Raw genomic sequence first — 27,941 nt, 5'->3', positions numbered from 1 at the left:
AGATAAGATAGATCACTCCTAGGATGACTAACATATAGTCTCCAAGTAATAAGTCCAAATAAGGTCATTACTGAAATAAACGAGTTCTAAAGCTCCTCTTGAGATGACCTGAGGTCGGAGGGCAGAGGTTACTCAAACTAAGCAGGCTACCAAGCAGCAGGGCTTGTGTAGTACATGGACAATTGCACAACTTTTCACAATCAGGTTTTTCTAGAACCCTATGCATGGGTGAGGGGTTCTCAGTGGTTCTTCATGGACAAAGCCACATTTTCACCATGCAAACAGGAGCTCCCAGACACACTGTTGGCGAACCACACAAAAACCCTTTAACCACTTTGAACTCAAAGCATCACAGTCACACCACACACAGGTTCCCAATGCAATCAGCCTAAGAACACACAACCAAGTTCTTTCATCTTGAATTCAAGGCTTTTTTGACAGAAATGACAGAAAAAAGATCATCCTAGGACAGACTGGAAGACAGGCCTGCTGCTTCAGCCTTAGTTTTTTCTCTTGGTGTGAAAAACAGCAGTAGTAGAGGGATTTCGTTTTGAACCTGGAATATTCAAGAAAAGGAGGAATGTGACTCAAAATGACATCAATCGGCTGGATACATTTTGTAAAAATCTCCTGTAATATGAAACAGCACAGCCACTTTATGTAAGGGACATTTCCAATACTTGCTTTAATTGGTGATACAGAGTCCCGTGCCAATATTACAATACAAAAAAACATAAAACAAGATCCTGTAACACACCCAGTACAGCAAGATACAATGCAACAGTGTGCTGCAATGACTGGTATTACAAAATTAAAAAATCTGATGATCTACAGATGTGAAATGGTCTCATTTCCTAATTTCACACTTTTTTAATGAGAAACAAGACATTCCCACTGAAGGAGCAACATGAAAACAGAGGAAACCAACTAAAGACCAGACAAAAAAAAATGTTTGTGGATTCTCAGTACTGAAAAAATACAGAACTGAATGAACACAACAGTAAAGGATTACTACTGGGGCATTAGTTTTTAACGGACTAATTAAAATAAGCTGTACCAATGTTTACAGAATTTTTATTTTACCTTCAAAGCAAAAAACAGAATGGCATTCTGAATATCATGTTTCTTGTGTGAAAACACAAGCTTATCACTTAATTAAACTTTTATTTAATATTCCTACTTAATTACACACAGAAAACATTTCCTCTTTTGCTATTACTAAGGACACATTCTCAACAATTCTCACTTTGATCAAGAAGCATTTCAATATCATCATAACCAGATATCCAGATTATTCAGAGCTCAGAATTGTCCTATATAAACAAAACAAATGGCTAAACATTTTGCCTTTAGCCATTTGTTGTATTAGTCATTTGCTTCTATTGTTAGAAATCTTGTTTTTTGTGTACCATTGCTTAGATTCACAAGTAGTGAATATACTGTAAGTACTGTTGTCCAGAATAACCATATATGAATGAATCTTCTATTGACTTTTACAGAAGCTGCAGATCTTAATTTAAATTGTAATGGAAATTAGTACGTCCAAAGTTTTACCAAAGTATTTTTGTGTGTAGATGTTGAGAGCCAAAAAGGGACTAAATCCAAAAAAAAAGATAATTGAAGCAATTGCATAAGTTCACACTTCCAAATTCTGTTTTATTTACAGCTGAACAAAAAACAATAGTTCTATAAAATCAAGATTGCAAGTGAAGACCAAAAAATTCCAAATGCAGAATACAGTCTAACTTGTCCAGTGTGGAGTTCAAGGGTCAGATCTTTTATATATATTTTAAAAAAGTGAAATACAACACATTTTGGAGATGACGCTGTCCAAGGTGGTACTGGTTTAGATACAGTGGGCTTTCCAGGAATGGGAGCCCGTAACCCCCAATCTTCTGCACAGCATATCAATATTCTACTTATCGCTGCTCCATTTTCACTTTAGGGGGCTTGAGAAATGACCGGTTCTTCTTCTCTTTCTTAGTCTTGCCTTTTGCTTGGAAGTTCCGCCAGCTGTCGACACGCCCATCTCTGGTTTCCTGGTACACATGTGTATGTGTTAATGTATATTTATATTAGAGGCAATATGTCGCAGCAACAACAAGACCTTTTTAAATTCATTACAGACACCTGCGAACTGGATAACTCCTGGAATTATCTGTTTCTGATCAATCTGTGCATTTTAGGTCTCTCAAAATGGTAATGACTGCTACTTTAACTCGGTTTGATTTCTCCTCACAACTTTTCTAATTGTGTGTACGGAGCAGTCTGAAAGTGTGCAGCTGGACAGTTTATCCCAGCACAGATCTCCCTGACAATTCTGACACTAGCAAGCCAGTCTTACAAATCAAATGATTAAAATAAAATAATACCATCACAAACACAAATGAACACACCCCTCTTATGACTGTAAATCTAAATTCTGCAAGAATGCAGATATTAAATGCTGCAAGATGTTCTCAGGTTGCAACTTCTGATTCACACAAGAAAATAGTCGAATACCACAGATCTGATATCAACATGTTCTTCTCTTTTAAAGAACTACCCTTATATCTTTGAGACATACTGTCAAAATATATTACCACATCCCTTCATTCTGAGCCAGCAAAGAGAAATCCGCTGGCATTTTTCAAAAGCAAAATTAAAATTAACACTTGAACGAAGTAAATTTAGCAAAAGTAATAGAGAAACTAGACATTGAAACTTTAGTATGTCACATGGACCAACACTTCAATAACATTTGTGTGTAGAGCAGTGCTGCTGAGGACAGATTTTAGGACGCACAGAACAGAATTATGTTTGTTAGGGACCACTTTTCTTTGTTGCAATGCACTCCAGCTATAAGATGCAAAGGATAAGGGCATAGTAGGAAGAGACTGCTTATGATACTGAAGCCCATAAAAGAGACGACAGCTTTTATTTAATTCACCTAAATTCAAATAGATTTTTCACCATTATCTGCTTTATATCAAAGCAAAAAACAGGATGGCATTCTGAATCTCGTGCACTCTCGCTTGACTAAATAAAAGTTTCATTTCACATTTCAGCTTAATTGCACACAAAATACTTCCTGTTTTAGCATTACTAAGAACACATTCTTGCTATCCCTCTTCTTGACTTTTTTTTTCTCATTTACACTCATACCACATTCTTCCTCTAAGGGAAGTTTAAGGCAGTGTTGCAAAATTCTACTAATAATTTACTTTAAAAAAACTTTTCATCTGCACAGCTAGTCCAGGAAAGTCAGAATTTCACAACAGCCAAAACTAGAAACAGTTTTTCACACTTTGTTTTTCCAGAATTAAGTTTCCCGATTCTAGAATTTTTGAAAAACACACTTGTGACTAGTCTATTAAAAATATCTGTTAAGACTCTTAGGACTATAAACATTGGGGATTTCCAAAGTGGTGCGACAAATCAAGACTGGTACCTCCAGGGCTGAAGAACACCGAGCAGGACAGTGAGTGTCCTGACTCAGCCTGCGGTGTAACAGCAGACCCTGTAACGTTTCTGGGACACAGGATGTAAGACAGATGACAATTAAGAAAAGCAGTAAGTGTGTCACCTTTAAGTTACATCACATATAACTACGGCAGAAAAAATGTGTCGACAAACATTTCCGTTGTCGATTTTTCGTTCAGCTTTTCAAACGGGCCTCCAACCTCCAGCGAGTTAATGACTTAACCTGAAGAGGGCAGCCATGCTGCTATAGTGTCGGAACTATAGAACAGGTTGAAGAAAACAAAACAATAATGGAGGAAAGTTCAAAAAGAAGCAAAGTGTGGGAACATTTTCTTAAAACAAAAGGTAAAACCGTAACATGCAAAATATGCAAGGTTGATTTAGCATTCTATGGCAGTACAAAGTGCATGCTTAAGCAAAAGCTTTGTGTTCGGTGGCGTGGGTGGTGTTCTGACAAACTGAAGTATTCAGCAATGGTGAAATACCACAAGCTCCCACTTATTTGTCTATTAGCCTAAAGTTAGCAGGGTTGCAGTTCAACTTAATATGCTTTTGCACATTATTTTCATATTATTATTACAGCATATGTTCAGTTTGCTTAACTCTCACCATATGGATAGTAGTCTTTTCAAAGAACTGTACAAGAAAAGAGATAAAGCTTGTCATCCTATCAGAAATAAATATGGACTACTTTAAAAAATTATTTAACAATCAGCAGCTCGTCCTGTAAACTTATCCATACATGGCTCGTCTTGTGAACTACCGTCATATATAAAAATACGATCAGAATAGACTAGTGTTAACCTTGTTAAATGATACTGCAGCCGAGAGAGATACAATCTACATGTTTATTTATCAATGTTCTTCACCGCAGCTCATATTAGCAAATCCTACAGTGAACCAAAACATTTACTTGCTGCTGCTCTCAGTTCACAGTTGATTTCAAGTGACTTATATCAAGTTTATTTTGAACTTTGAGCTTATTTGAATCATGTTTATTTCATTGTTATATTTAACTCTGAACATTTTGAATTTTATTTTTGTACAAAATGACAAAAAAATCCTGAAATTTAAAAGTGAAAGACAATGCAGTACGAAGAGGTAAGACGATGTTAATGAAGTTAAGTTGAAACTTTTTCAAGGCTTTGTTTCTCATTATTTAATTGAATAAAGTTATATGGCTACTGAACAATGCCAAACTATTTGTCACAGCCTCTCTCATTTACACGACAATTTTCAGCTGAGCCGATTAATCAATTAATCGGTGTAATATTCGCCTGAATAATCGATTATCAAAATATTAGTTTGTTGCTGCCCTACATATAACCTGTCAAAAAGTTACCAGAATCTGGAAAGTTAGTAATATTCCTTTACTTAAAAACTGTGACTAAATTGTCACTGAAAGAAAACAGACATGGATGATAACCTGGAAAATGTTAGTCACAGTGTGTAGCTCACGACAGGAAAAGGACTGTGTGTGGTTTTAGTAATTAGAAACTGGTTTGGTGGCCTATGTGGTCCACAATCAGTATTGTGTATTCTAGTCCACATATAAAGGTAATGGACAAAAAAAATGGAAACACCAATGTGAAGTCACTTAACAGGGGGCTGGGCCACCATGTGTGGCCAGTATGCACTGTGGAATAGTGTCCACCAGCATCTGAAATTCTGGAATTCTGTAAGAGGGGAGCAGCGGCATTTTCCCCACAAGAAAGTCAAATATCCAATGCCTGGCAAACATACAGGGCTGGAGTGATGAGCAATGTCTGGATTACGGCTATACTGACATCACCTTAGACACTACTACTCCTGAAACATAAGTAAGCTTAGCACTCTTGGCCACTGATATTCCTGCCAAACGTGTTTCAGCATTCATCTTTCAAAGTCACTAAGGTCTCCTGTTGTAGGCATGCTTGCTGAAATCATGGGCAAACAGGTCTGTACAGCATGTTTATACATGCGCATAAGCATACTGGGAGGTTACTTTAATTAACAACCCACAACTGTGAAAAAGCCCTTTCTATGAGTAAACATGGTGTCCTTCATTTACCAAAGTGTTTCCATTTATTATCCACTTCCAGTAAATTATGAACAGAATGGGGAATAATTTTGCACAGGGGATACATGAAGTTAACAGACGAGCGCAGTCATGTATCAAGTGTGTTCTGCTATTAAAAACAGGTGGCAGCATTCCTCATTTTTAACAGAATGCAGCAAATTCTAAGCCCTCTTTCTTACTAGCAATTGGCTCTATTCATATTTCATGTAACAGGTAAAACTGGTCTTTCTAAGCATGTAGCCTACATAAAACAGAGAATCTATACATCAGAGTTTTACAAAATGTATTTCACAATATCTCCACGCTATGAATGAGATCAATGCAATGCCTGAAAAGGGGAACTTGGTGAATGTTGAGTTCTTACTGACATTAAGTTTTAATTTCTTTGAAGTGTTATCTGTTGATTAAAAAAAATCAGTGGGACAGCATGTGGAAATACTCTGAATGCATGGCTTTACTCTTCACTGTAAATACTAAATCTCATTCTGTGGATGTACATGTAGAGTATATATTGTGTGGATGTGGCTAAAACATTAAGAATTGCATAAGAAGAGTACAATGGTGAATAGGTTGAAAAGCGATATTTTCAAGTTTATCTTGAAATCATGAAGAAATCATCATTATAAATGCTATTTTCCAGTAAGCAAACCAACACATGACAAAGTGTTTAAACTGAATACTTAACCAAAGCACCAGCTATAGTTACAGTGAAGATGCCACCTGCTGGTGAAATGGAACACTGCCCTGTACTTCTTAAAGCACTACCAGTAATAGCATCCACAGTGGCTAAAGTTTCGGCACATGCAGACTAATTTTAGAAGTGCAAGGTATTTTTTTCCTATATATATAGAAATAATTGGAGAGTCCAAAAGAACGAAGAGACTCTGGCAATAACTTCTACACAAAAATGTGTGTATGTTGTCCTGACATGCCAGATACATGCACTCATCAACTGACACACTGCAAGTGAACTCAAGAGTTGCTGACGGGAAATCTTAGCATCATTTGGAGGAGAGGCACATTAACTCAGTGATGCCGCTGCAAGTGTGCTCATGTCTCTACTGGGAGCAACTTGGGAGCTCCTTATAAAAACATACTTAAGCAGCAGACCCAGATGCAGTCCCACACGGACCCTAACATTTGAAAATACCTTATTTATATTGGCATGTGGCTCTGTCAGTAGCCTGGTTATTGGTGTAGGCTAACCAATATAGCTCTCTCACAAAAAGAAACAAGCTCTGACCATTAAAAATAATCTCTACCTCAAAGTTTTTGTTCCACTCCCTTTCACGTTTAGCTTTCTCCTGTGCCTCAATTTCCTCCTCCCGCTGTCGTTTCCTTAAAAGCAAAACACAGAAAAAAGGAGCAAATCAGTCACAATAATGTAAGAGAGAGGAACCAAAAGGGTGTTTATTCCCCTATTCATGTTTTCCACGGGTCAAGATCTGGAGCTATGAACACATTTCAATATAAACAGGGTTTTTTAAAAAAGAAACAACTGCATTACTTTCACAGAACTGATATTTTAGGAGCATAGTAAACAACCCAGAAGGGAAATCTGGCTTTAAAAAAGAAAACCCAGCTCCTAGGATTTCCACTGTTGTTTTAAACAGTTTGCCCTCATGAAACTTCATTTACCTTTCATGCATTTCCTTGGCTTCCCTCTCCTTCCTCTTTATCTCCAGCTCTGCAAAAAGTTTCATTGTCTGTTTGTACACCGCTTGCCTGAACTGCAGAAGACAAAAAACATCATTTACCCTATTGTTACAGACCCCTTTTCATGATAGTAATGCCTTTTCAGGGTGACTTTTTGAACCATTTTCTCTAGGATACAACTACCATTTAAGCTTATCATATACCAATCATGAAAAACAGGAGGCATTAGGAGACCCTCTTTGTAAGAATAGTGGTTAGGTAGGAAGAAATGACCAAAATCCAGCTGATGCAGCAGTACACTCTATACTGCCAAGAACAAATCTCATGATGTCAATTGTGCCATGAATGCAGGTTGCCACCAGCTCAAAAAGATGCCTTGCCAGTCGACAGGCTGGTGACCTAACCAGAATGCATTTTAGCATCATAAGGTACTGAAATAGCACAACCTGAAAGGCTTTGACTGAGCTCCTCACCCTGTAGTGCTTGCAGAACAAGCAGGTCAAAAATAGATTCTTGTATTCGCATAGCACTCATTACCCCAAAGCTCTTTACACGTATGCGTGGGAACCGAAGTGCAGCACTCATCTGGGTGACACACAACAGCCATTACACAACAGCAGCCCCATTATGCATGGCATCAGGAGAAGTGACAAAGTGTATCACCACTGAAATCAAAGGGGAACTTCTGGAAAAGCCTGATTATGCAAGATGAGAGCGCAATTTAGACAGAACACCATTTAATTAACAGGGGTCGCACAACATCAAGGTGAAGCATTACTGAACTGACAAATTGATCAGGGCAAGACATGTAAAAGATGTACATTGGATTTATTTTTTTTTAAATACCATTAAAATGAGATAAAAAACAAAACAAAAAGGAAGTCAATGCTGAACTCTTTCTGTCTGGCCATCCCACAGCGTCTTACCATTTCCGGATCGTCCTCTTCAACTACCGTGGACTTTCCTTCTTTCTTCAACTGCTTCTTCTTTTCCTTCATCTAACACAGTCCAGGGGGAAATAAAAGAGTTCATTTGAATAAGCTGCTGTTTACAAGGACATTTTCATAGGCAATCTCAGTGTATTCCAGGTTGGTGAAAGAATCTTATAGAATTCTTAGGAACATCTAAGACTTCCCGATCTCCATAGCTAAAGGTCTGCCCACTGTTCATAACTTTTATTAAGAGTGACTGCATTAATTTATACTCCTACTGCAGAGCAGTTTATAAAACAGGTAGCTTCCGTCTAAAAAGAGAAAGGAACTATCGCTCATTTTCCTGCCAGCTAGTAATTGGCATCTCCAGCAGCCCCACCAAGGAAACTGTGCAGAATCAGCCAAGAAGCATAAACTGAGGTTTAGCCTTGTGCAAAACATAAAGATGTGTAAACTGATGTTTAAAAGCCTGTGCACAGAGAACCCCACTGAAGTTCTGTCTGTTTACATGAAAAGTAAAAGTAGCTTGTGATTTACACGCCATTTGTAAATAATACTCCTTAAATTGAAAAAAGTTTAAGGAGTATTTACTAATGACTATAAACAGTCAACAGAGGGGGCATGTGTTCCAGATCTACCCCCCAACCAGAGGGTTAACATCCCAGATAAAGACAATTACATTTATCCATGTAAGGCGATTATACAGGTGTACTAAAAGTCATTTTTAAACTGCGGTTTATGTTTATCAGTTTCATGCAAATGTGAACAGAAGACAATTGGTTCTGTTTTCAGAGGAGATCGGTTTGGAAAATGCCTGAGTCGCCTGCCCATACAGGCACCAGCACTGTGCAACTATCTTCTGTCCTTTTACTCTCTTTTCAATGCCATTCCTTTAAAAGTAACAGTACAAATATATTTTTCCTTCTTCTTACCTAAAAATTTGAAAAAAAAAAGAAGAAAAACCTTCTGTAGGTTTCTAGATGATTATCAACTGCTGCAATGGCAAAAGTTTAAAATTTGTTTTTTAATATTTTTTAAATAATGCTTTATTGAAAAATTATTTAAATTGAATTTTGTTTTTAAGAGTTTTCACTCAGTATCTTAAATGAAGGGTTTTATTGACTTAAGAGTATATAAAAGACATATAAGATACAAAGACAGGTATTGCATAGATTTAATACACGAGACAATGGGAAATGGTTGGAGGCTGGAAGAATACAGAGACAGATCGCTCAGCTGCTTGTGACAATTCTTCCTGGCACAACTGGTTAAGTGAACCTTGAACCGTCTGACCAGCTGTCTTTTGCTGGCCATATCGAACTGTATCAAACTGAAAAGTAATGCGTCCTAAACTCAAAAGTGATGTATAGTGCCTTGCAAAAGTATTCAGACCCTTGACCAATTCTCTCATTTTTACTGAATTACAAATCCTACACTGAAATTTAGTTCTCTGTGATATTTGTATTTCTAAGCACTGAAACTCAGAATTAATTATTTTAATGTGACATTGTTTTCTTAGAAAATATTCGAAAGAAAAATAAAAAAACTGAAATATGCTGTTTGCATAAGTATTCAATCCCTGTGTTGCGTAGGCTCTGAGTTTACACAGGTGAAAAACGATTGCCCTAACGAGGACACAATTGCCTTACAATTGGCCTCTACCTGGGAATCATTAAAATAACTGCCATGTTTTCTGGATAAAACCCCCACAGTTAAGGGATCATTATTCAGGTTGTGAATCTGAAGGACAGCTGTGAAAATGAAGACTAAAGAGCATTCTAAAGAAGTCAGAGATAAAGTAAAAAAATGCATAAATTAGGAAAAGGGTACAAAACAATATCCAAGTGTTTGAATGTCCCAGGGGGCACTGTTGGTTAATTTATCAAGAAGTGAAGCTACATCAAACCACCCAGACACTGCCTGGAAAACGCTGTCCCTCAAAACTCTGTGCGCGAACAAGAAGGAGACCATAGAGCCACAGAGAGCCCAATGATCACTTTGAAGGACCTAAAGAGTTCAGTAGCTGAGAGCAGAGTAAAGGTGCACCAGTCAACTATACACTCAAGAGCTCTGCTTAACACTGGCCTGTATGGGAGGGTGGCACAAAAGAAACCATTACTCAAATAAAACCATGTGAAAGCATGTCGAGTTTGCCAAAAAGTATGATAGTGACCCAGTTGCAATGTGGGAAAAGATTTTGTGGTCAGATGACACCAAGATAGAGTTTTTTAGCCAAAATTCAAGGCGCTATGTGTGGTGCAAATCTAACACTGCCCACACCTCAGAAAACACCATATCTACAGTGAAGTATGGTGGTGGTAGCATCAAGCTGTGGGGCTGCTTTTCATCAGCAGGGACTGGGCATCTTGTTAAAATAGAAGGAACAATGGATAGTGCAAAATACAGGGAAATACTGCAAGAGAACCTGTTTCAGGCTTCTAAAAAACTGAAGCTTGGGAGAAAGATCATCTTTCAGCAGGACAATGATCCCAAACACAGGGCTAAAGTAACACTGGAGTGGCTCAAGAACAAAAAGGTGAATGTCCTACAATGGCCCAGTCAAAGCCCTGATCTCAATCCAATTGAGAATCTGTGGCACTATTTGAAAATTGCGGTGCACACGCTTCATCCGACTAACCTGAACAACCTGGAGCAAATCTGCCTGGAAGAATGGGCCAAAATCACTCCTAAACAGTGTGCAAAGCTGGTACATACTTACCCCAAAAGACTTAAAGCTGTTATTGCTGCAAAAGGTGGCTCTACAAAATATTAAAATGTGGGGATTGAATACTTATGCAAACAGGATATTTCAGTTTTTTATTTTTCTTAAGAATATTTTCTAACATGAAACAATGTCACATTAAATAATTAATTTATAATATAATTAATTTGAGTTTCAGTGCTTAGAAATAAATATATCACAGAGAACAAAATTTCAATGTAGGATTTGTAATTCAGTAAAATGAGAGAATTGGTCAAGGGTCTGAATACTTTTGCAAGGCACCTTATATATATGCTTGTGGCATATTAAACTAAAAACATGCAAATAAAGAGTTAAAAGCACTGAAATCGAGAACTACCTGGACTAGACAACTGAACAATTCCCCGTTAGTTTTATGAGTAAACTGCCCAAGGTTTGTGCTCACATAGTAGAACACAACAGTTAAAAAGAGAAGCGTGTGGGGTGAACTAAATGCTTGTGTTAGGACCTCACCGTGTGCTCGATATACTCCTTTCCTGCATGGATCACGTCAATAGCCCGCTTCTTCTGCTCTGAATCCAGGAGCAACTTGTAGGCTTTATCAACCGCTAAAGAGACAAGGAATTATATGATTATTCTCATTAATCCATTAAAGAGAAATCATATCAAAATCTTCAGTTTTCTTCATATAGCCAGCAGATCTGTACAGCAGATGCATCTTCATTTTGTGTGTTTAATTAGGTAAGACAGCTTTGCCTGAAAAACAATGTGATTAGTTATTCTCAGACTTTTCTTTGTAGACAGATGTATTTGCTTTCCTAATTAACAAATATCTTTGGAAGGATGCTTTTAAACGTAACCATATTGAACCCGCTGATCTAGAGCAGAGGTCATCACAATGTGATTTGGGAGCCACATGCTGTGGTCTGGGGACTTTATGTCTCTTTCCACAGACGAAAGCAGCAGATGACCAACATGGTCTGCCAAATCTATGTATTTATGCTGTTTAAAATAACACTTCAAACTCTAAAACCTGTCCATACAAAGAAAATGCTTAATATGTTGTTTACAATAAATAATCCAAATTATATTCCCTTGACTTAATTGCCAATGGTGATAGTCTTGTGTTTAAGTATGTAAGGATGCAAGCAAGGCATACTGCAATAATAATACAAAAATAAAAGTAAACAGATTAAACGCATTCTGGAAATGTTTTCCAAAAAAGTAAAAATCTGAAAATAATAATGATAATAATGAATAAGACTGAATCAATTGTACTCATCCCATGAGCTAGGTTGACCCAATTACATCTAACTTGCAATGAGAAAATTGGTTACAACAAGAAAGCAAGTCTTGAAACCATTCAAGCCTTTTTTCTAAAAACAGTCAGGCTCAAATTAGAAGAAAAAACCCTGTTTAAATTCTTCAACAAAAAGCACAATACAGATATTCTAAATAAAGCTTGCGAGTACAGTAACAATCACTGCTAGACTTACTGAATACCAAATAACGAAAACTATTTGCAGACAGCGAGTCCATGAATAAATGTAACAAGCCTGGCCCCAGTCAGTACTGGGATGGAAAAACTATTAGGCAAACTAGGTTGCTGCTATAAGAGGTGCCTGTAGACCAGTAGGAGGCACTCTTCCCTTCAGCCCAGAATTTCTAAACTAACGCCACAGTTCTGTGATTGGGGACATGCTACTCTATAAAGGACATAAGAAAAAAAATATTTGGGAACATCTGGAATTAGCACATCCACCACATTCAGGACTATCTGCCGCTGTAAAACTATCTGGACCTTGCAGTAACACGTCAGTCCCCTATAGGATTTACATGTTCAGGTAGAATAATACAGAAGCAAGGTGCTTTACTGTACCTTCAAATGCCTTTTGTGCTCTTTCTGAATCATCTTGGTTTTTATCAGGATGGACCAGGATTGATAGCTATAATTAAAGTATAAAATGATGTTATTGAAAGTTGAGCCAAAACATGATTTATATCCATTAAAACAAGTTTTTATTTATTATCTGAATTATTACTAGTGACTATTATCTTTAAAAAAATGATTTTCTGTTTGGCATAATCCCACCGCAGTTTTGAATACATTTTCTTAAAACAGTTCTGCAAAATGGAAACTATATAAAATTATACCCCCACAAATTAATTTGCATTTACAAATGTTCACTTGAAATGAAATAGCAGTATGACTATTAATTCCAGTTGTCTGTGGACACTATGCAGTATGCTAAGAGCGCCATAAGGATTTGAACATACCTGACGAAACCTCTTCTTTATTTCATCATCTGTAACTTCTGGATCAAGCTGTAGAACCTGAGACAAAATATACACAGTTATAGATATTACAAAGTTTAAAGACATCAAAAGAAAATGTTCTTCTGTACTTCTGGGTGCAGTACACGCAAAATACATCTTCCACACAAGTCAAGATCAGGAACATATTAATCATTGTTTAATCTACATTAATCATTTCATATCTACACACATTTCCCATACCACTGGATTTCAATGAGCTTTATATATAGGACCCACTTCATCCACCACTGAAACAAAGTCCCATCTGGCTGATGCTAGCACTTCTGGTCCAGCAGCCCCGCTGCAGAGCAGATTGGGTTGAAAAGTGAAAAACTGCTTCATCAATTGAAATACAGACAAAGTTCAGGTGAGCTATATAGTACAAGCATGGAATTTAACAGGATACCAGGAGAATATCCAAACTCTTATAAACAGTGCAAAGGGATCTTTAATGACCAAGTGGTAAAGAACTCGATTTCATGTCACATCTGGAAGACAGGACACCTGCTCATCATACTGGAGTGCTGATTTAGAAATTATATTCCAGAAGCTAAAGCGTACCCTGCTGGTCCATCAACACCAGTTTGGCTTTCCTCTGAGAGCTCCCATCCCAGTACTGAAGAGGCACACCCTTGCATCTGAGATCCAACGAGATGTACTTACTTCAAAAGGGTTGAGATTGAAATAGGAAGATCCTGGTCTGGTTAACCTTTCAATCTGTTGCTTTGGGGTCAACACAGAGTCTCTTTTCTCAATCTGCTTCACCTTTTCAAAAAGACAATCAACACACGTGCTTAAGAAACAACAGGAAAAATTAATACATCTTTAAACCTCTTCAAAACATTATTACCTCTGATTTATTATATATCTATACATTTGTCCCCATCTTGAAGACGACAAAATAACAGAAAAAAAATCAGTACAGAGCTGCATCTATTGCATATAGATATACTTCTTGATGAATGTACTGCACTAACAGAATGATGGTTCTGTATCGTGTGTTACAATACCCTCAGTTTCAAACACTACTCAATCATGTTTCCCCCATTGTGGTGAACTGTGTGTAATATTGACCTCAAATACAGCCTTCCACAGGGCACACACTTGCACCCGGGCCAGGTTTCCCCGAAGCAAGTCAACCTACTGGTAAGTTTTTTTGACTGTGGGATGTAACCCCAAATACCACATGGGTAGCTTCCCAGGAATTGAACCCTGTGAGGCAGCAATTATCACTAATCACTGCGCCACCCTGCCACCTGAACTGTGTGTAAAATTTGCCACAAATTCCTTTAGGGATGTATGCAATCCTTTTGCATAACTGGAGATCTTGTTCAGTCTTAAATCTTCAATAGGAGATAAAATCTGCACACGGTATAAACACGGGTAGTACCTTTATTTAGCTTTATTTATATGCGTCAGACATTTGAAAACGCGTTTTGTGTCCTAGCTCCTGGATCAGCGATAAATACCTGCAACTGCATTAGGGTTGTGCTTCCTTAGGACACATTTGCAGTATAAGGCACGTTTACCACCAGATAAACTTAATAATGTAACACTTATATCTACTCACAATTGTTTTAATTAAATGGATGTAGCTCTTTATTACACAATGCGTAGAGTGCACTGTAATAAAAATCCAAACATAAATACTGATTTCCAGAGGACACTGAATTGAATACGACACCTGTATACATGTCCAGAATAAGCATAAAGTTATTTTAACCAATGGTTATAATGTCAAATTCGTATAATTTACTAAAGCGCAATCTTAAATGCCAAATTATCTCATTAGGAAAAACAAATATAATGTTAGATTTAATTTTATGAACTTGCGAGATCCGTCTCCGGCGGATACCGAATAAACCGAACACAACACACCAATCATACCGTAAGTAGTCCAAGCACGCCAAAAAATATCTGTGATTTCATAACGTAACGTGAAATAACAGCCTTACAATCAGGCTTTAATCTTGGTCTTCGATAGGAAACAACAGTGTTGATTTGCAGCCATTCCCTCAAATTCACCCAGTTTACGCAGGGCCCTGCGCGGACATTCAGGGGATCCCTGCGGGGCTGCAGCCTAAGAATTTCCCAAAGACACTTTGAAAATCGCACGCTACTTTCAGGGTAGTTTTTTAATCACAATGTGCATATTTATTTTTTACCTCCGAGTAAAACAATTGAAAGGCATCGTCGCTACCATCAGCCGTAATACCAGGCTCAGCCCCTGCCGCCGCCATCTTGGCTTAAACATGGGTCACGTGGCGATGCTCTGTCACGTGATCTTGCATTTCCCGTCAACCCTACTGATGTAATGGCAGGAATAATGTCCTGACTTTGACGAAAAGCATCGGTTTGCAAATGCTTTTGGTTAACATACAGAAACTCAATGTTATCTTGTCTAAATTGTATTACGTATTACGTTTAAAATGTGCTTGCTGTCATGTAGACCTAAAGGCAAAATAGTTTATCAAATCAGGAGGAGGGTCAAATAGCCCTTTCCTCCGTAATAGTAGGCTACAAATTTCTCCCCATGCTGTTTTTGTTCGACTCACCACTTAAACACGAAACTGATGAAAAACCGACGATTAATTTGAATAGGCTGTTGCACATACGGTGTAAAAACAGTTTTGTTGGAGAAAAATTAACGCCTAGAAAAAAAACTTGATTTTATTTTTAAATTGTGCTGAAGGAATTCAATATGTACATGTTCATTTCCTTTTAAACTCCTTTTCATAACAATGTGCCAACACTCATTTGCAGTAACTTCAGTGGGTTTTTTTATTGGGCCATCGATATGGTGGTCAGAAGGGAGCAGGAATGGATTCACTCCGAGAAGCTGTCGGAGAACCTCATCGTCTCCTTTCCTGATGACTGCTCCCCTGTCTTGTCCTTCCTCCTCTTGTCTCCTGACGACCTTCTGTGCCACAGCCCCGCTAAAAAGTCCTCAATGGACTCGATCCTGAGCTCCATAGCCCCAATCCGCTGGAAGATCATCTCTTGTAAGATGAGCCCCTGATACAGGACCTTGAGCTCACTGGGGATACCTGGCATGCTGACTCTCCATTCAGAGAGGGGCTGCTTGCCAAAAGAAAGAAGGAGTGCAAAGACTGGCTTAATATTGAATTCATTCCTTACACTTATACACGGCTTCTCTAGGCATGCCACTCAAAGCGCTTTACAGGTAATGGAGACTCTCCTCCACCACCACCAATGTGCAGCCCAACCTGGATGATGCGATGGCAGCCAAAGTGCTCACCACACATCGGCTATGAGTGGGGAGGAGAACAGAGTGATGAAGCCAGTTCAGAGATGATGATTGTTAAGAGGCCATGGGTGGTAAAGGCCTGGGGGAAATTTGGCCAACATACCAGGGTGATGGTATCCCTAACCCTACTCTTTTCAAGAAACACCCTGGCAACCACAGAGAGTCAGGATCTCGGTTTAATGTCTCATCTGAAGTACAGCACCCTTTTTGCAGTACAGTGTTCCCTTCACTATACTGGGGCATTAGCACCCACATGGACCATAGGGTGAGCGAGCAATATCCCAGCTGGTCCCACTAACTCACTTTCTGCAGCTACCTTAGCATTCCCAGGAGGTCTCTTATTCAGGTACTGGCCAGGCTCACACCTGCTTAGCTTTAGTGGACTGCCAGTGGTGAGATGCAGGTGATATAGCTCACTCTTAACATAAGGGTTGCAATGGCATGAAAGTGGATTTAGCTGCTATAGAAAAAGCTAAGCTTCTGTTTCACACTTATGGTCCTGGGCTGCCTGTGTGTTTTATTATCACTGCTCTGACTGAGCTCTTAATGAAAGTTACTGGACCTTTAATTTAACAAGTAATAAGATTCTGAACATCTTCCATATTCAGGTCTTAATTTCATAGTCTCTTTTACCTGCACTATTACTTGGAAATAATGCGGGTATATGGCTATGTGGGCTTAAAATTCCAAAAAGTGTTTAAACTTAAAAGTTTAAAATCTGTGCTGCCCTGGTTTATTAACCAGCTCTAAATGAATGGTCAATAAATGACTTATGGCAGCAGTGGGGAGTAACGTTGTCGGGAGTAACAAGTCTGGGAAAAAGGATTAGACTAGCGACGCTCACACTTGATGTTTTTCAGAAATTTGGTTCAGTGAGAATTTTAGACTTTGTTGGAAATTCTGTAAATACATTGCGCTGTTTGCCACATCACTTCCTTCTAAATTCCACAATGTTCCAACGCCTATCACTAGGCTACATCAGTACTACAGATGAAAATGCACTGTGGAGCATACTTGCATTCCCTCCTCACATCATTGTGTCCAGGTTTGTGTAACCCTTTTCTTTTGTTACTTCTGCTGGAAGAGCTTTCCCAGCATAGAAATACAGCAGCCGTTGTTGAAGAGAGCATATAAAGCTTAAACAGACTGGCGAGTCTAGAAAGCAATTAAGAGGACGGTGCACTTGAAATAATATAACAGTGCAATGTCAAGAAAGTAGAGACCCCTGACCCAGCTGATGAACACAGATTTCAACGGCTTGAAGTGTCACCTTTTCTTGTTTCTTCTTCGTAAGTCTGAAGTACAGGCACAACGACAATATGCAGAAAAAAACAGCAGCAAGGCAGGCCATCAGGAAGGGACATGGTGGCCCCGATGTTGCGTACAGACCTTCGCTTGGTTTGTTAGCAAGTGTTTCCTTAAGATCATCTGGGGTGATCTCCATTCCCACCCTTGACCATGCCGGTGGCTTGCAGTGCTGCGAGCAAGCCATTTCAGTCTTCTGCTTTCCACCCATCAGCTGTTCGAAATCCAAGAGGCGAACAGCCCTCATCAGCCCATTGTGATGTCATCACATGTCACAAATCCCAGTGAGGGTGAAGTACAGTATTTCCCATTACATCTGTACTGCACAGAAAGGAGTTCAGTAGATATGAGGATTTATCATTTGTCATTCTCTTTCGCAATGCCCAAACTGTGAGATAATGATATAAAAGTAGAGAAAGCCCAGAATTCATAGATGTCATTTTAAATGTTTACAGAAGAAAGAGCCCACAAATAGTAGCTTACAGGGGTTTAGAATACCTCTAAATTATTTATTGATTTTTGCATACCAGACATGCATTTACAAGAGGACTAGTACATTTTTTTGTAGGTATCTGCTTCAAAATTAAAAATACAGAAAGAGATTTCCTGCCGTTTTCACATCAATTCATTAGAACAGAGATAAAGTTTTTTTTTAAATTTCATATATATATCCTTACACTTATTTACTGCTTTTCTTGAACCCTCAATGCTCTTTACATGTAACGGGGATCCCCCTCCACCAACACCTGCACCTACATGTGTAGCACCTACCTGGATGATGCGACGGCAGCCCAAGCGCGTCAACTCGCTCACCACACATCAGATTCGCACATTTTAATTTCAGCATTAAAATGCAAATCCATGTATAAAAACAATATAAAATAACCGAATTGTATTTTTTTTATTATAAGGTGACTTCATACGTTTTTGAGTATCCTTTTCTTTCTCGTTCTCGGCGAAGCTTCAGGCGGCGCTGTCCTCTGACGAGTCGACGTTGGACTCCTGGCTGCCCTCATAGGCTTCCAAGCGATGGCAGACGCAGTCGCAGCGGGGAGGACTGGGGCGCCGGCTCGCTGCCTTCCCCCGGCCGCCCGCCACCTGGCTCTCCTCAAGGGCGTCTATTCTCATCTCCGCTGCCTTTAGCCGGGAGACGATCGTCTGCTTTAGGATCAGACCGCGGCGCAAATGCTCGGAGATGAGCTCTGTCCAGCCGACGAGTCGGAACTTTTGCTGCAGCCCGACAGGAAAAGCCAAGAGAAATAATAAAAAGAACAGTGCCATTTGCTGACAGTCTTTTTTGTGTGTGGAAATAACCTTTGCTAAAGCAAGGACTCGTCATAATTAACCTGTTCAACACGAAGCTCCTACAATCAAGCAAAGTACTATTTACTTACGTTAGATGACACTCTTGATATTTTTAAATAGCCATAGTAAATGTCAACATAAGCGTAGACTTTATATTTCTACATATGTATGATATAAATTTATGATGCATACATTCTCACTCAGTACTTGTTAGGGCTATCTGACGATCCATAGCAAATGGTGAAATACATTGAGCCAAATATGGCAAAACTGATAAAATAACATTTGTCGGTTTAAGTTGTGAAATATGTTATGTGAAACTGTTAGCCAGGTTAGAACAGTAATATGTGCAACATGTTCTTGTGAAAAAAGCCAACAGTATACTAAAAGGCTAAAGATACAATACCCCACCTTAGCTCCCAGGTAATATTATTTTACCATTCCTCTGCCATGTACTCTTCATCTAGCTTGACTTAAGCGCACCAGGAAGTAGGAAGCCTGATGCTGCTCAACATATCTGAAGCATTTTTTGTCCATAAAATACTGCAATGCTGAAGTTTACCTGCCCTTTCATCCATCTGAGCCACCTGCTGGATACACAGTACAGAGCAAAGGCAAACACCAGCAGGAGGAGAAGCAGACACACAACGGGGAACAGCACATCAACCGCCAGGGAGAGCTTCTTTTCTTCAGCCTTGGCTTTCAAAAATTCAGCAATTTCATCTGGAGTTACATCCATGCCCACCGTAGCCCATACTGGGAGCTTTGATGGGCTCTTTGCTGAGGAACTGGAGAAAGGCCAAAATGATAAACACATTTTCCTGGCCTTTTACATCTTTCACAGACTTTAAAGATCACATCTTTTGCAGCTGGAACAACAGACTGACCAGAGTGACTCTAGAATCTCACCACTGCACTAACAGGTGGCTGATTGTGATGTCATCGTCCGTGAGCTGGTGTTTATAACATCACAGCTTGGAAGAAATTGTCAAGATGAACGAAACAAAAGGATATTTACTGTGATCTGTTGTATAAAGGCTTAAATATAAATGAAAATCTAGTATTCTCTTTGAAGGTAAAGAAAGCACAAAACCTCAATTTCAGCAGAAGAGTTTTATTCAGTACTAAACATTCTTAGTGTGAATTTCACAGACTTTGATATTTAACTTCTACCACTAAAACACTAAAATTGTATTTTTCCTTGCCTTCCATTGTGGTTGTACAGGAACAAGATGTCAAATCACAAAAATATATTTTCAGATCTATTTGGTCATAATATAAAAATAGCTCATTTTAAAAAACAGGCACTTTCTTACTTTGATGAACTACATGCCTTTAAACTCTGTATAGATATGGAAGAGATATATTTTTCAATAATGAAACCATTAATTATTCATTGCTAACTGATTGGATGTGATCAATAATATACCAAAAAATAAAAGTTTTCATAAAACTAAAAAGCATTAAAATAAAATCATGTGTCAAGATTTGTTACACGATCCTTCCTCTCCTGTGTGGAACAACTTTATAATCACTCATTGTCAGAAAATGAAACAAAAATACAGAGGTAAAAATTATCCTAGAAGGTATTATCCCAGAATGAAATAAAGCAAAATAGGACTAATAAATGGTCAGAATTTTGTTCACCTTAAAGATTAAATCAAGGGCTTTGAAAGGATATTGTTCAGTATGAAACCAAATGTTAATTCCTTCTATCTTCCACTTATCTATGTTTCAAATCTGAAGATGCAATGTTTAAAAGTGCACTTCATTAAAAATAAAAACCACATAATACAATCCGTCTCCTTTAGACAATTCATCCATTCATGATCAGAAAGCCTCTTGCCCCTGGATTCCAGCTAGATAGAGTATATGATGGTGCCCATTTTTATTAAAAAAATAATGTGGATTTGCGGAAATGTACTTTTCGTTTCCCCCGGCACTGGTAAATAAGAAAAAATTCAAGTACTAAGAAACCTCCATCCCATCATTGGGAAAACAGAACAGCAACTTTCAACAGTTCAATCCACAGCTGCCTGCATTGCACAGTGACTCTCTCAACTATGGAAAAAAGAGCTGATGTAACCTCTCACAAAGAACATATACAAATTTGTAAACACCTTATTCACTCATAGAAAAGTATCCAGCATTGTAAAAACATAGCATTTACTGTAAATAAGTAGGTTAAGGCTCCCCATATACAGCAGTACCATTTAAAAAAAGAACAGAGCAAGAATAAAATACATTTGAGAACCCCAAAAAACACAAAGTGAGTAATTTACAAAGGTCATTAACTAAATACACAGTTTAAAAAGTTATTTAGTGTCTGAGTCAGGATACGTTCATGTTTATAGCATGATTTCTTTCAGTCCATTTGAGCCATTACAATTATTAAGGTGCAGAGGTTGCTTCTGTCGGTATAAATCACTTTTAGCATGTTCTTAGTGTTTTTGCATGCTTAGGTTTGCAAGAAACCTCATAAATTCCTGGGTGTGTCTACACAAACTTGGAAATTACCTTGCTGTTTGCCATCAGGTTTTTCATGATGACCATGGCTTGGATTGGGAAATATGATTTATAATAGACTGCACACAAGAAACGGGAACACTTCAACGGCACACTGCAAAGGAGACCATGAGAAATCTTTCTGAACCCCAACTCAAAGATTCAAAAAACTCTCCTCATCAGTTTGCAAAGGGTAGGTATTGCACACATGCCTTAAATGCATGTGATCACCACATCCGCATTACCTCTTTGTTTCATGATACCTGCTACCATATGTCCAAAATAAGCCCCAAAAACATAAATGGACTACACAAATCAAGATGCAGTTGATTTTGATGTGGTTTAGATTAACGTGCAGAAATTGCATTCCATATAAAAATCAATTGAAAGTCCTGCAAGCTCACAGCATCGACTGTTAAAAACCAGGGAAAAACATGGCTTAAAAGTTCAGTGTTCATAGTACCTAATATTATTTTAATTTTAATTCCTAATGATTTTAAAGTATACATGTCCTAATGCAGGATTCCACCTGTTGCAAGTTAAAGCACCTGATGTCAAACCTCATTAAAAACAACATAGCAGCACTTCAAGAAAAACAAGACGGAATTCCCAACCAGCATACAAAGGAACAAAGCATCTTAATGAACCTCCAGTTTCCAGCAGATTTCACAAATCCTCATCCGGAACCTGGAACTTTGCATAGACAATAAGCATGACAACGGACATAACGATGCAAAGACTGCCAATAACCAAATAGGCTATCCCCAAGAACTCGTTCTTTCCTCCCATCCAAGAAACATTGCTGAATACCACTTTCTTCTGGCCTTGGAAAATCGCCACTGGATAATCTGGAAAAGGAGTAAGTATTAAGGAAACATGCTACAGAATTTCTTGTTCATGACTGCTACATATCCTGGAGATTTCATGTTCATGACTCCTTACCTATCCTGTTGTCCAACAGAAGCAAAATCCACTCAGATATTTTATAAATAAGTGACTCAGTTTCTGGTGACATTTTCAAATCACTTATGATAAAACAACTAGGCTGTTTAATAATAAACACTACCCATTTGAGGCACTTTTCAGTGCAAATCACTAACCCAGCGTTACAACAACAATAATGCTCATTATCCTGTTTCTGCCTTCATCAAGTGTTTTTTTTTTATTTCCACCTGCTAAAGAAAGATCACAAATGTATGCAGAATTCTTTTGCTCCACCTTGCCAAGCACACACATCATTGTTAGGGTGCACCTGAACCTTTTGAAATAATTTCAAATTATTTCATAATTTCATAATTTGAAATAATTTCATTTTTTATTCCATGCCATTTTACCCAGAGATATGCACTGCCTGAATCATGTTAAATATAAGCATTCAGAAACATCGCTCCGGACTGACTGAACCGGTTAAGCAGGTGGAATATCCCCAGACTAAATCTACTAATCACGTGAACTACATACAGCAAACATCTAAAATATGATCACTTCAGACTACACTGACACTCATCAGAGCAATGCCATTCAGAGACCTTTAGGTGAACATTGAACAAGACTCTGGATTTTTAATACAAAGAAATCTAAACAACTCCTGATGGGAACCTCACTCTTGGTGCTACAGTAAAGGATACTGTATGATATTTCCAAGGAGTAGTTCCCTGCAGGCAAGCCACTGGAGTAATTTCCCTTTGTAATTCGTCTGTAGAGCTTCCTGAAGTTAGGAAGAGCTGCAGTCCTCATCCACACCAAGAAGTCCTGATTCAGAAACGCATTGTTGTTCACATTGGTGTCTAGTTCATATGCAGGTTTAACCCAGTTCAAAGGCTTCACAGTGCCTAGGAAAAAAAGGCACATCTTTAAAAATGAATGTTTTTTATTTTCCCTCCTCGTTCAGCACAACCATGCCTAATTCTAGTTCTCAAAAGATCCCTTAAGACTATTAGCAACACTAATAAGTAAAAGTAAAAGGCATCACAGGGAAATTAAATTGAATACATATAACATTCTGCCTTGTGTCTGTTTGTCATATACACATTATTATAGTCTCGCAAAACAAGTTATTGTAATATTAAACTGAAGCACAGTAGTGCAATTCTGTAAATTGAGTGCATCATGATTCTGATATTTTATCGATGCTTTTTGTTTTGAAAGCTTGTATAAAAATTGTGTCTTCTTCTATGTTTTGCTGTTCTTTATCCTACAAAGGCCTTTTTTCCTCTGTTGTACTGTAGCCCTATATTTCTGTTATAGTCCACACCATAACACATACTTCTAACAGTGTTTACTTAGCTCAATAACAGCAACAACTGAATGGAAGAATATTGTTGCTTAGCTCTACAATGTGCACCATGCAAAGTAAGACCAACCAAAGGGCAATTTACTGCAGTGTAACTGATTAGGGCTTATTTTATTTTAATAATATCTGGCCTTTAAAATGTTAATCGGGTAAAAATATCTATTTGCAAGTAAAAAAACAAAACAAAGTGCAACACAAAAGAAATGCATAGAATCCTCACCTTTAAAAGTGTCTTTCAGGGTGCCATTTGTTAGTTCTGGATTCCGGAACTTCACATTATAATCTGACCACCAAGATATTCCTTTTCCATCCAGAGGAACTTCCATATCCACTCCATCAACATTGTGAAATAGCCTGAAGCTGTCTGAAAATAAGAATCACAAAGGGGTGAGTGGCGAGGCCAGGGTGACCACACGCCTACAAGCCATTCAAGCACTCTATTCGGCGCAGTGTTACCATTAAAGAAGCTGTTAGCAATTGCTCCGCACGGCGCGATCGGCTGGCCTGTGGGGTCATACTGGAAAGGAGAACAATAATTTCCTGGATTCTGTAAAAGGAGAATAATAAACACTAAGCAGGGTCAAACAAGCACTAAGTCATACGGCAGTTAACAGTCAGAGAGTTTCTAACTGAAACATGACAGTTTTAACCTTGAAGAGGAGACGCTTCAGTGTGGTGTCATTAGAAATTAGCCTTAGGCCCTTTGCTATTATTATATTAATATACTTTCTATCGGCCAGATTATAGATAAACATGGTCTTCAGTTTCACTGTTAGGCAGATGATACCCAGATTTATGTTAAAACGTCTTCCTCCTCAGGTCTCCCCCCTCCCTCACTCCTCGTTTGTGGGACATCAAACCCTGGTTGACATCAAATTCCCTGAAGCTAAATAGCGACAAAACAGAAATTTTACTCCGGTGGGTAGCCAATGTCAGCTAATAATTGTTGAGGGCTTCCCCACTCACATCAGCAATTGTCAGGAACCTGGGAGTCATGCTCGATCCTCTCTTGTCTTTTGGGACTCATATGAAAAATTTGATCAAAACAACTTTTTTTTCCTCCTTAGAAATATTGCCCGCATTAGGCAGTTTCTATCAATGTCCAATGCTGAGTGCCTGATTCATGCAGTTATAAAATCAAGGCTTGATTTCTTCAACTCTACTCTATGGGCTCCCTAACACTCTTCTCAACAATTTGCAATATATTCAACATTCTGCAGCTAGACTACTAACTCATTCCAGGCCCTGGCAGCACATCATTCCGACACAAGTCCCTACACTGATTGCCTATAAAGTCATGTATTCAATATTTTGTTACTGACTTTCAAGGCTCTATATAATCTAGCTCTGAAACTTCATACGTCTCTGAAACTTCTCCATGTTTACACTACTCCCTGTAAGCTCTGCCCATTTGAGGCAGGTTCTTTGCTAACTAAAGCAAGGACTTAATCTCGGACTCTTGGTGACTGTGCCTTTGCTGTTGCTGCTCCATTGTTATGGAATGCCCTTCCTCAGACACTACGAGAGACAAATTCTTTGACTCTCTTCAAAATTTCAAACTCAAAACTCACCTTTTTTTAGCACGGCCTTTGTGCGATTTCTTTATAAATAATAATAATGCTTATCATCATCATACCTTCAGATTGGAAATGTACCCAAAGAGCTGGTAGTCATCCCGAGAAACTCCATATTTGCGATAGTTCTGGTAGTAGTTTGACAGGCCATAATAAAAGAAAACAGGACCCTGTTTAGAAAGCAAAAATAGCTTGTTTTAAAAAGTGCCTTTGGTCATTTTAATCAACATTTAGCCTGAGCTGCTTTAATGTTTTCTCTTGCAACAAATTATTTATTATTTTTATTTGTTACCATTTCATGGCATGGTTTATAATAGTTTACTTTTTGACAGCTACACATCTCTTCATTTATGAAAGCATACGCAAAAGGTTGGTGACATTACACTGCCAATGACTTATTTTCATAAACTCTCTCATCGTGGACTGAAGTATTCTTCTACACACGTGCAACTTTGCAGGTTACCTGTCCAACTTTTGGCTCCTGCTTTTCTTAATTCACGTTCAAGTCTCATACAGGCAGGGAACATACCTCAAAAAGTTTGTCCAGCTGAAAGGAGAGCAAGCACTTACAAGATACATTATAAGTGCATTTAGAACAGGGAGATCCAGTGTCCGTACCCGTATAATCCATCTGCAAAGCACAGAAAGATTCATTGAATCAGAACTCCAATTGGAGCAAACGGCCTTGTGTGTGCCGTGTCTTGATTCAATCCAATTGATGAATGGCACTGACAGATGCGAGTACTGGATTAGAGTCCTAATTTTCCATTTTCTGGTGCCAGTCTGGTCTAAGAGAACTGGTGATTCCAAACTGGTTGTTAGTGCAGACAGCTGACAACCAGTATTTTTCTAAGACAATTTCAAAGTTAGAGCAGAATGATATTATGTTCACAAATGAAAGGAGAGGCTACTTGCAAAGGTGAGGGAACCACAAAAAAATACCAGTATTTCTCTGGCCTGTGTTGTACGGTTAAGTGCCTTGGGACAATGTGGGATGAAAACTGCTACTTAAACACACATTTTTGGTGATCAAAGGAAAAGTCGCGGTGATGCCCATACCTCCAGAACTTGGATGTTCTTGGAGGTGAGGAAGAGTGCAACGCCAATGGCGATGAAAGCCAGCCCAATGATGACAAACCCAGGGATAACTATTCCTGCAGACAGTATAGGCTGCCACGCAGGAAGTCTCTGCTGGGTGAAGGCTGTGTTATCAGGTTTATTTGCATTTTCCCCTTCCTTCTTCATGCTCACACTTGCCGAGCTTCTTTATAGCCTCCAGATGGACCTGTGGATCCAAAAGGAAAAGAGAATCGAGGCATGAGCAACTTCGCCCACAAAGCCCACCTGTTTCCCAGCTCTTTGAATACACACAAAGATTAGATTTCAACATCCCAAAAAATAAAATAAAATTGGGCTTCATCAGTACAGAACTTTAGCATCAACCTTCTTTTCCCTTGGCATGAATTAGAGTTTAAATCAGGAGGAGGTGCCAGAGATTAATCATCTTGGAAAACTGAGCTCTCCATTCTGGGGTTTTAAGGAGCAATTATACTAAAATGACGAAGGACAGAACAAAGCTCAGCATAATGCTTTTACTGTTCAAGACAATACAAAGGCATATCAGAGCCCATTTCCTATTGGAAATACTTCTACCTGGTTAATCGTAACATTTATTTGGATTCAGCTCATCTCAGGCACATAATAATAGGCCTTTAAAAACCAAAGGCGCGACACATATCCGTGTGTCGAGTTTACACTGCCGGAAGGGAGAGTTGGAAGCTTTCACTGAACGCAGCTCCACCCCTGAAGATGAAGTACGGTACATTAAATAGCTCATTAATAAAAATATTTTCCTTTTCAGTGGCGACCTACAGATGTGCTCTCGTGGTTCGATTAACCTTTGCCACTCAGCGGACTGGAACATGCGTAAATGAATTAGGTATATCGGGAAATGTTTTGGCGCTATAATACTGTATACTTGGGTACAGTGCGAAGCCGCCATCTGTGGGATTATGACTGAACGCCCCTACATCATAAGCCCCCTAAAAGATATTGTATACTGGAGTAAATAAAGTATGCCAATACGAAAGATAGCGTTGACACTAATAGTACATTTTTTTGCTGGTTACATTATAGAGAGCCTCAAAGTTCAAAGTTTATAGAAATTGAAGACTGATGTATAGATATATACCTGGTTAATGTAGGTATCAGTTTAGGAAAGTAGAAGATTTGTTGGCGTATCGCAAAAGTCATTTCTGAAAGCAATCGCGGGGCGCCGGTTAAGCTTTTAATTTTTCACCTTCAAGCGACTGAATACCCCCAATTACCACGACAGATACACAACAAAACGTCCCGACGTTAAAAAAAAAAGGCGAACGATGGAATTTGGAGTTACCTTCAACCACCCCAGTCCAAGCACCCCAAACGCTGGACGCTGCAGGAGAGTGAAATCTATAAATGAAACCTCCAATAAATAATCACAAAATGAAACTTATTATTTGCACAAACCCTACAGTGACACTCTGCCTATGCAAAGACTTACCTGTCCCGACAAACAAGTCTCAT

At 38.6% G+C, this 27,941-nt stretch overlaps 2 protein-coding genes across 4 annotated transcripts; both read right to left on the bottom strand.

Annotated features, from left to right (window-relative positions):
- Nucleotides 1-661: 661 nt before the first annotated feature.
- On the bottom strand, nucleotides 662-15,403 carry dnajc8 (DnaJ heat shock protein family (Hsp40) member C8). 2 transcript variants are annotated; one of them, XM_088932994.1, is made up of 9 exons: nucleotides 15,292-15,403; nucleotides 13,790-13,891; nucleotides 13,088-13,144; nucleotides 12,690-12,756; nucleotides 11,324-11,418; nucleotides 8,104-8,175; nucleotides 7,160-7,251; nucleotides 6,784-6,859; nucleotides 662-2,039 (listed from the first exon to the last, which is right to left on the bottom strand). In XM_088932994.1, the coding sequence occupies exons 1-9, from the start codon at nucleotides 15,364-15,366 to the stop codon at nucleotides 1,920-1,922; spliced, it is 756 nt and encodes a 251-aa protein (XP_088789120.1). In that variant the 5' UTR covers nucleotides 15,367-15,403; the 3' UTR covers nucleotides 662-1,919. The 2 variants fall into 2 exon arrangements, with proteins under 2 accessions (XP_088789120.1, XP_088789121.1); XM_088932995.1 differs by lacking the exon at nucleotides 662-2,039 and adding an exon at nucleotides 2,049-3,510.
- Nucleotides 15,404-20,102: 4,699 nt separating this feature from the next.
- On the bottom strand, nucleotides 20,103-27,941 carry tmem30b (transmembrane protein 30B). Of its 2 annotated transcripts, none has more exons than XM_088932993.1 (8): nucleotides 27,919-27,941; nucleotides 26,436-26,661; nucleotides 25,906-26,007; nucleotides 25,439-25,546; nucleotides 24,259-24,349; nucleotides 24,023-24,166; nucleotides 23,138-23,341; nucleotides 20,103-22,357 (listed from the first exon to the last, which is right to left on the bottom strand). In XM_088932993.1, exons 2-8 carry the CDS (start codon nucleotides 26,619-26,621, stop codon nucleotides 22,176-22,178), a joined length of 1,017 nt encoding a protein of 338 aa, XP_088789119.1. In that variant the 5' UTR covers nucleotides 26,622-26,661; nucleotides 27,919-27,941; the 3' UTR covers nucleotides 20,103-22,175. The 2 variants fall into 2 exon arrangements, with proteins under 2 accessions (XP_088789119.1, XP_088789118.1); XM_088932992.1 differs by having other exon boundaries at nucleotides 27,772-27,929.

The sequence above is a fragment of the Atractosteus spatula genome, chromosome 14, assembly GCF_055471065.1.
Source record: "Atractosteus spatula isolate fAtrSpa1 chromosome 14, fAtrSpa1.hap1, whole genome shotgun sequence".
Classification (NCBI taxonomy): domain Eukaryota; kingdom Metazoa; phylum Chordata; class Actinopteri; order Semionotiformes; family Lepisosteidae; genus Atractosteus; species Atractosteus spatula.
This window is presented reverse-complemented; position numbering and strand designations above follow the sequence as displayed.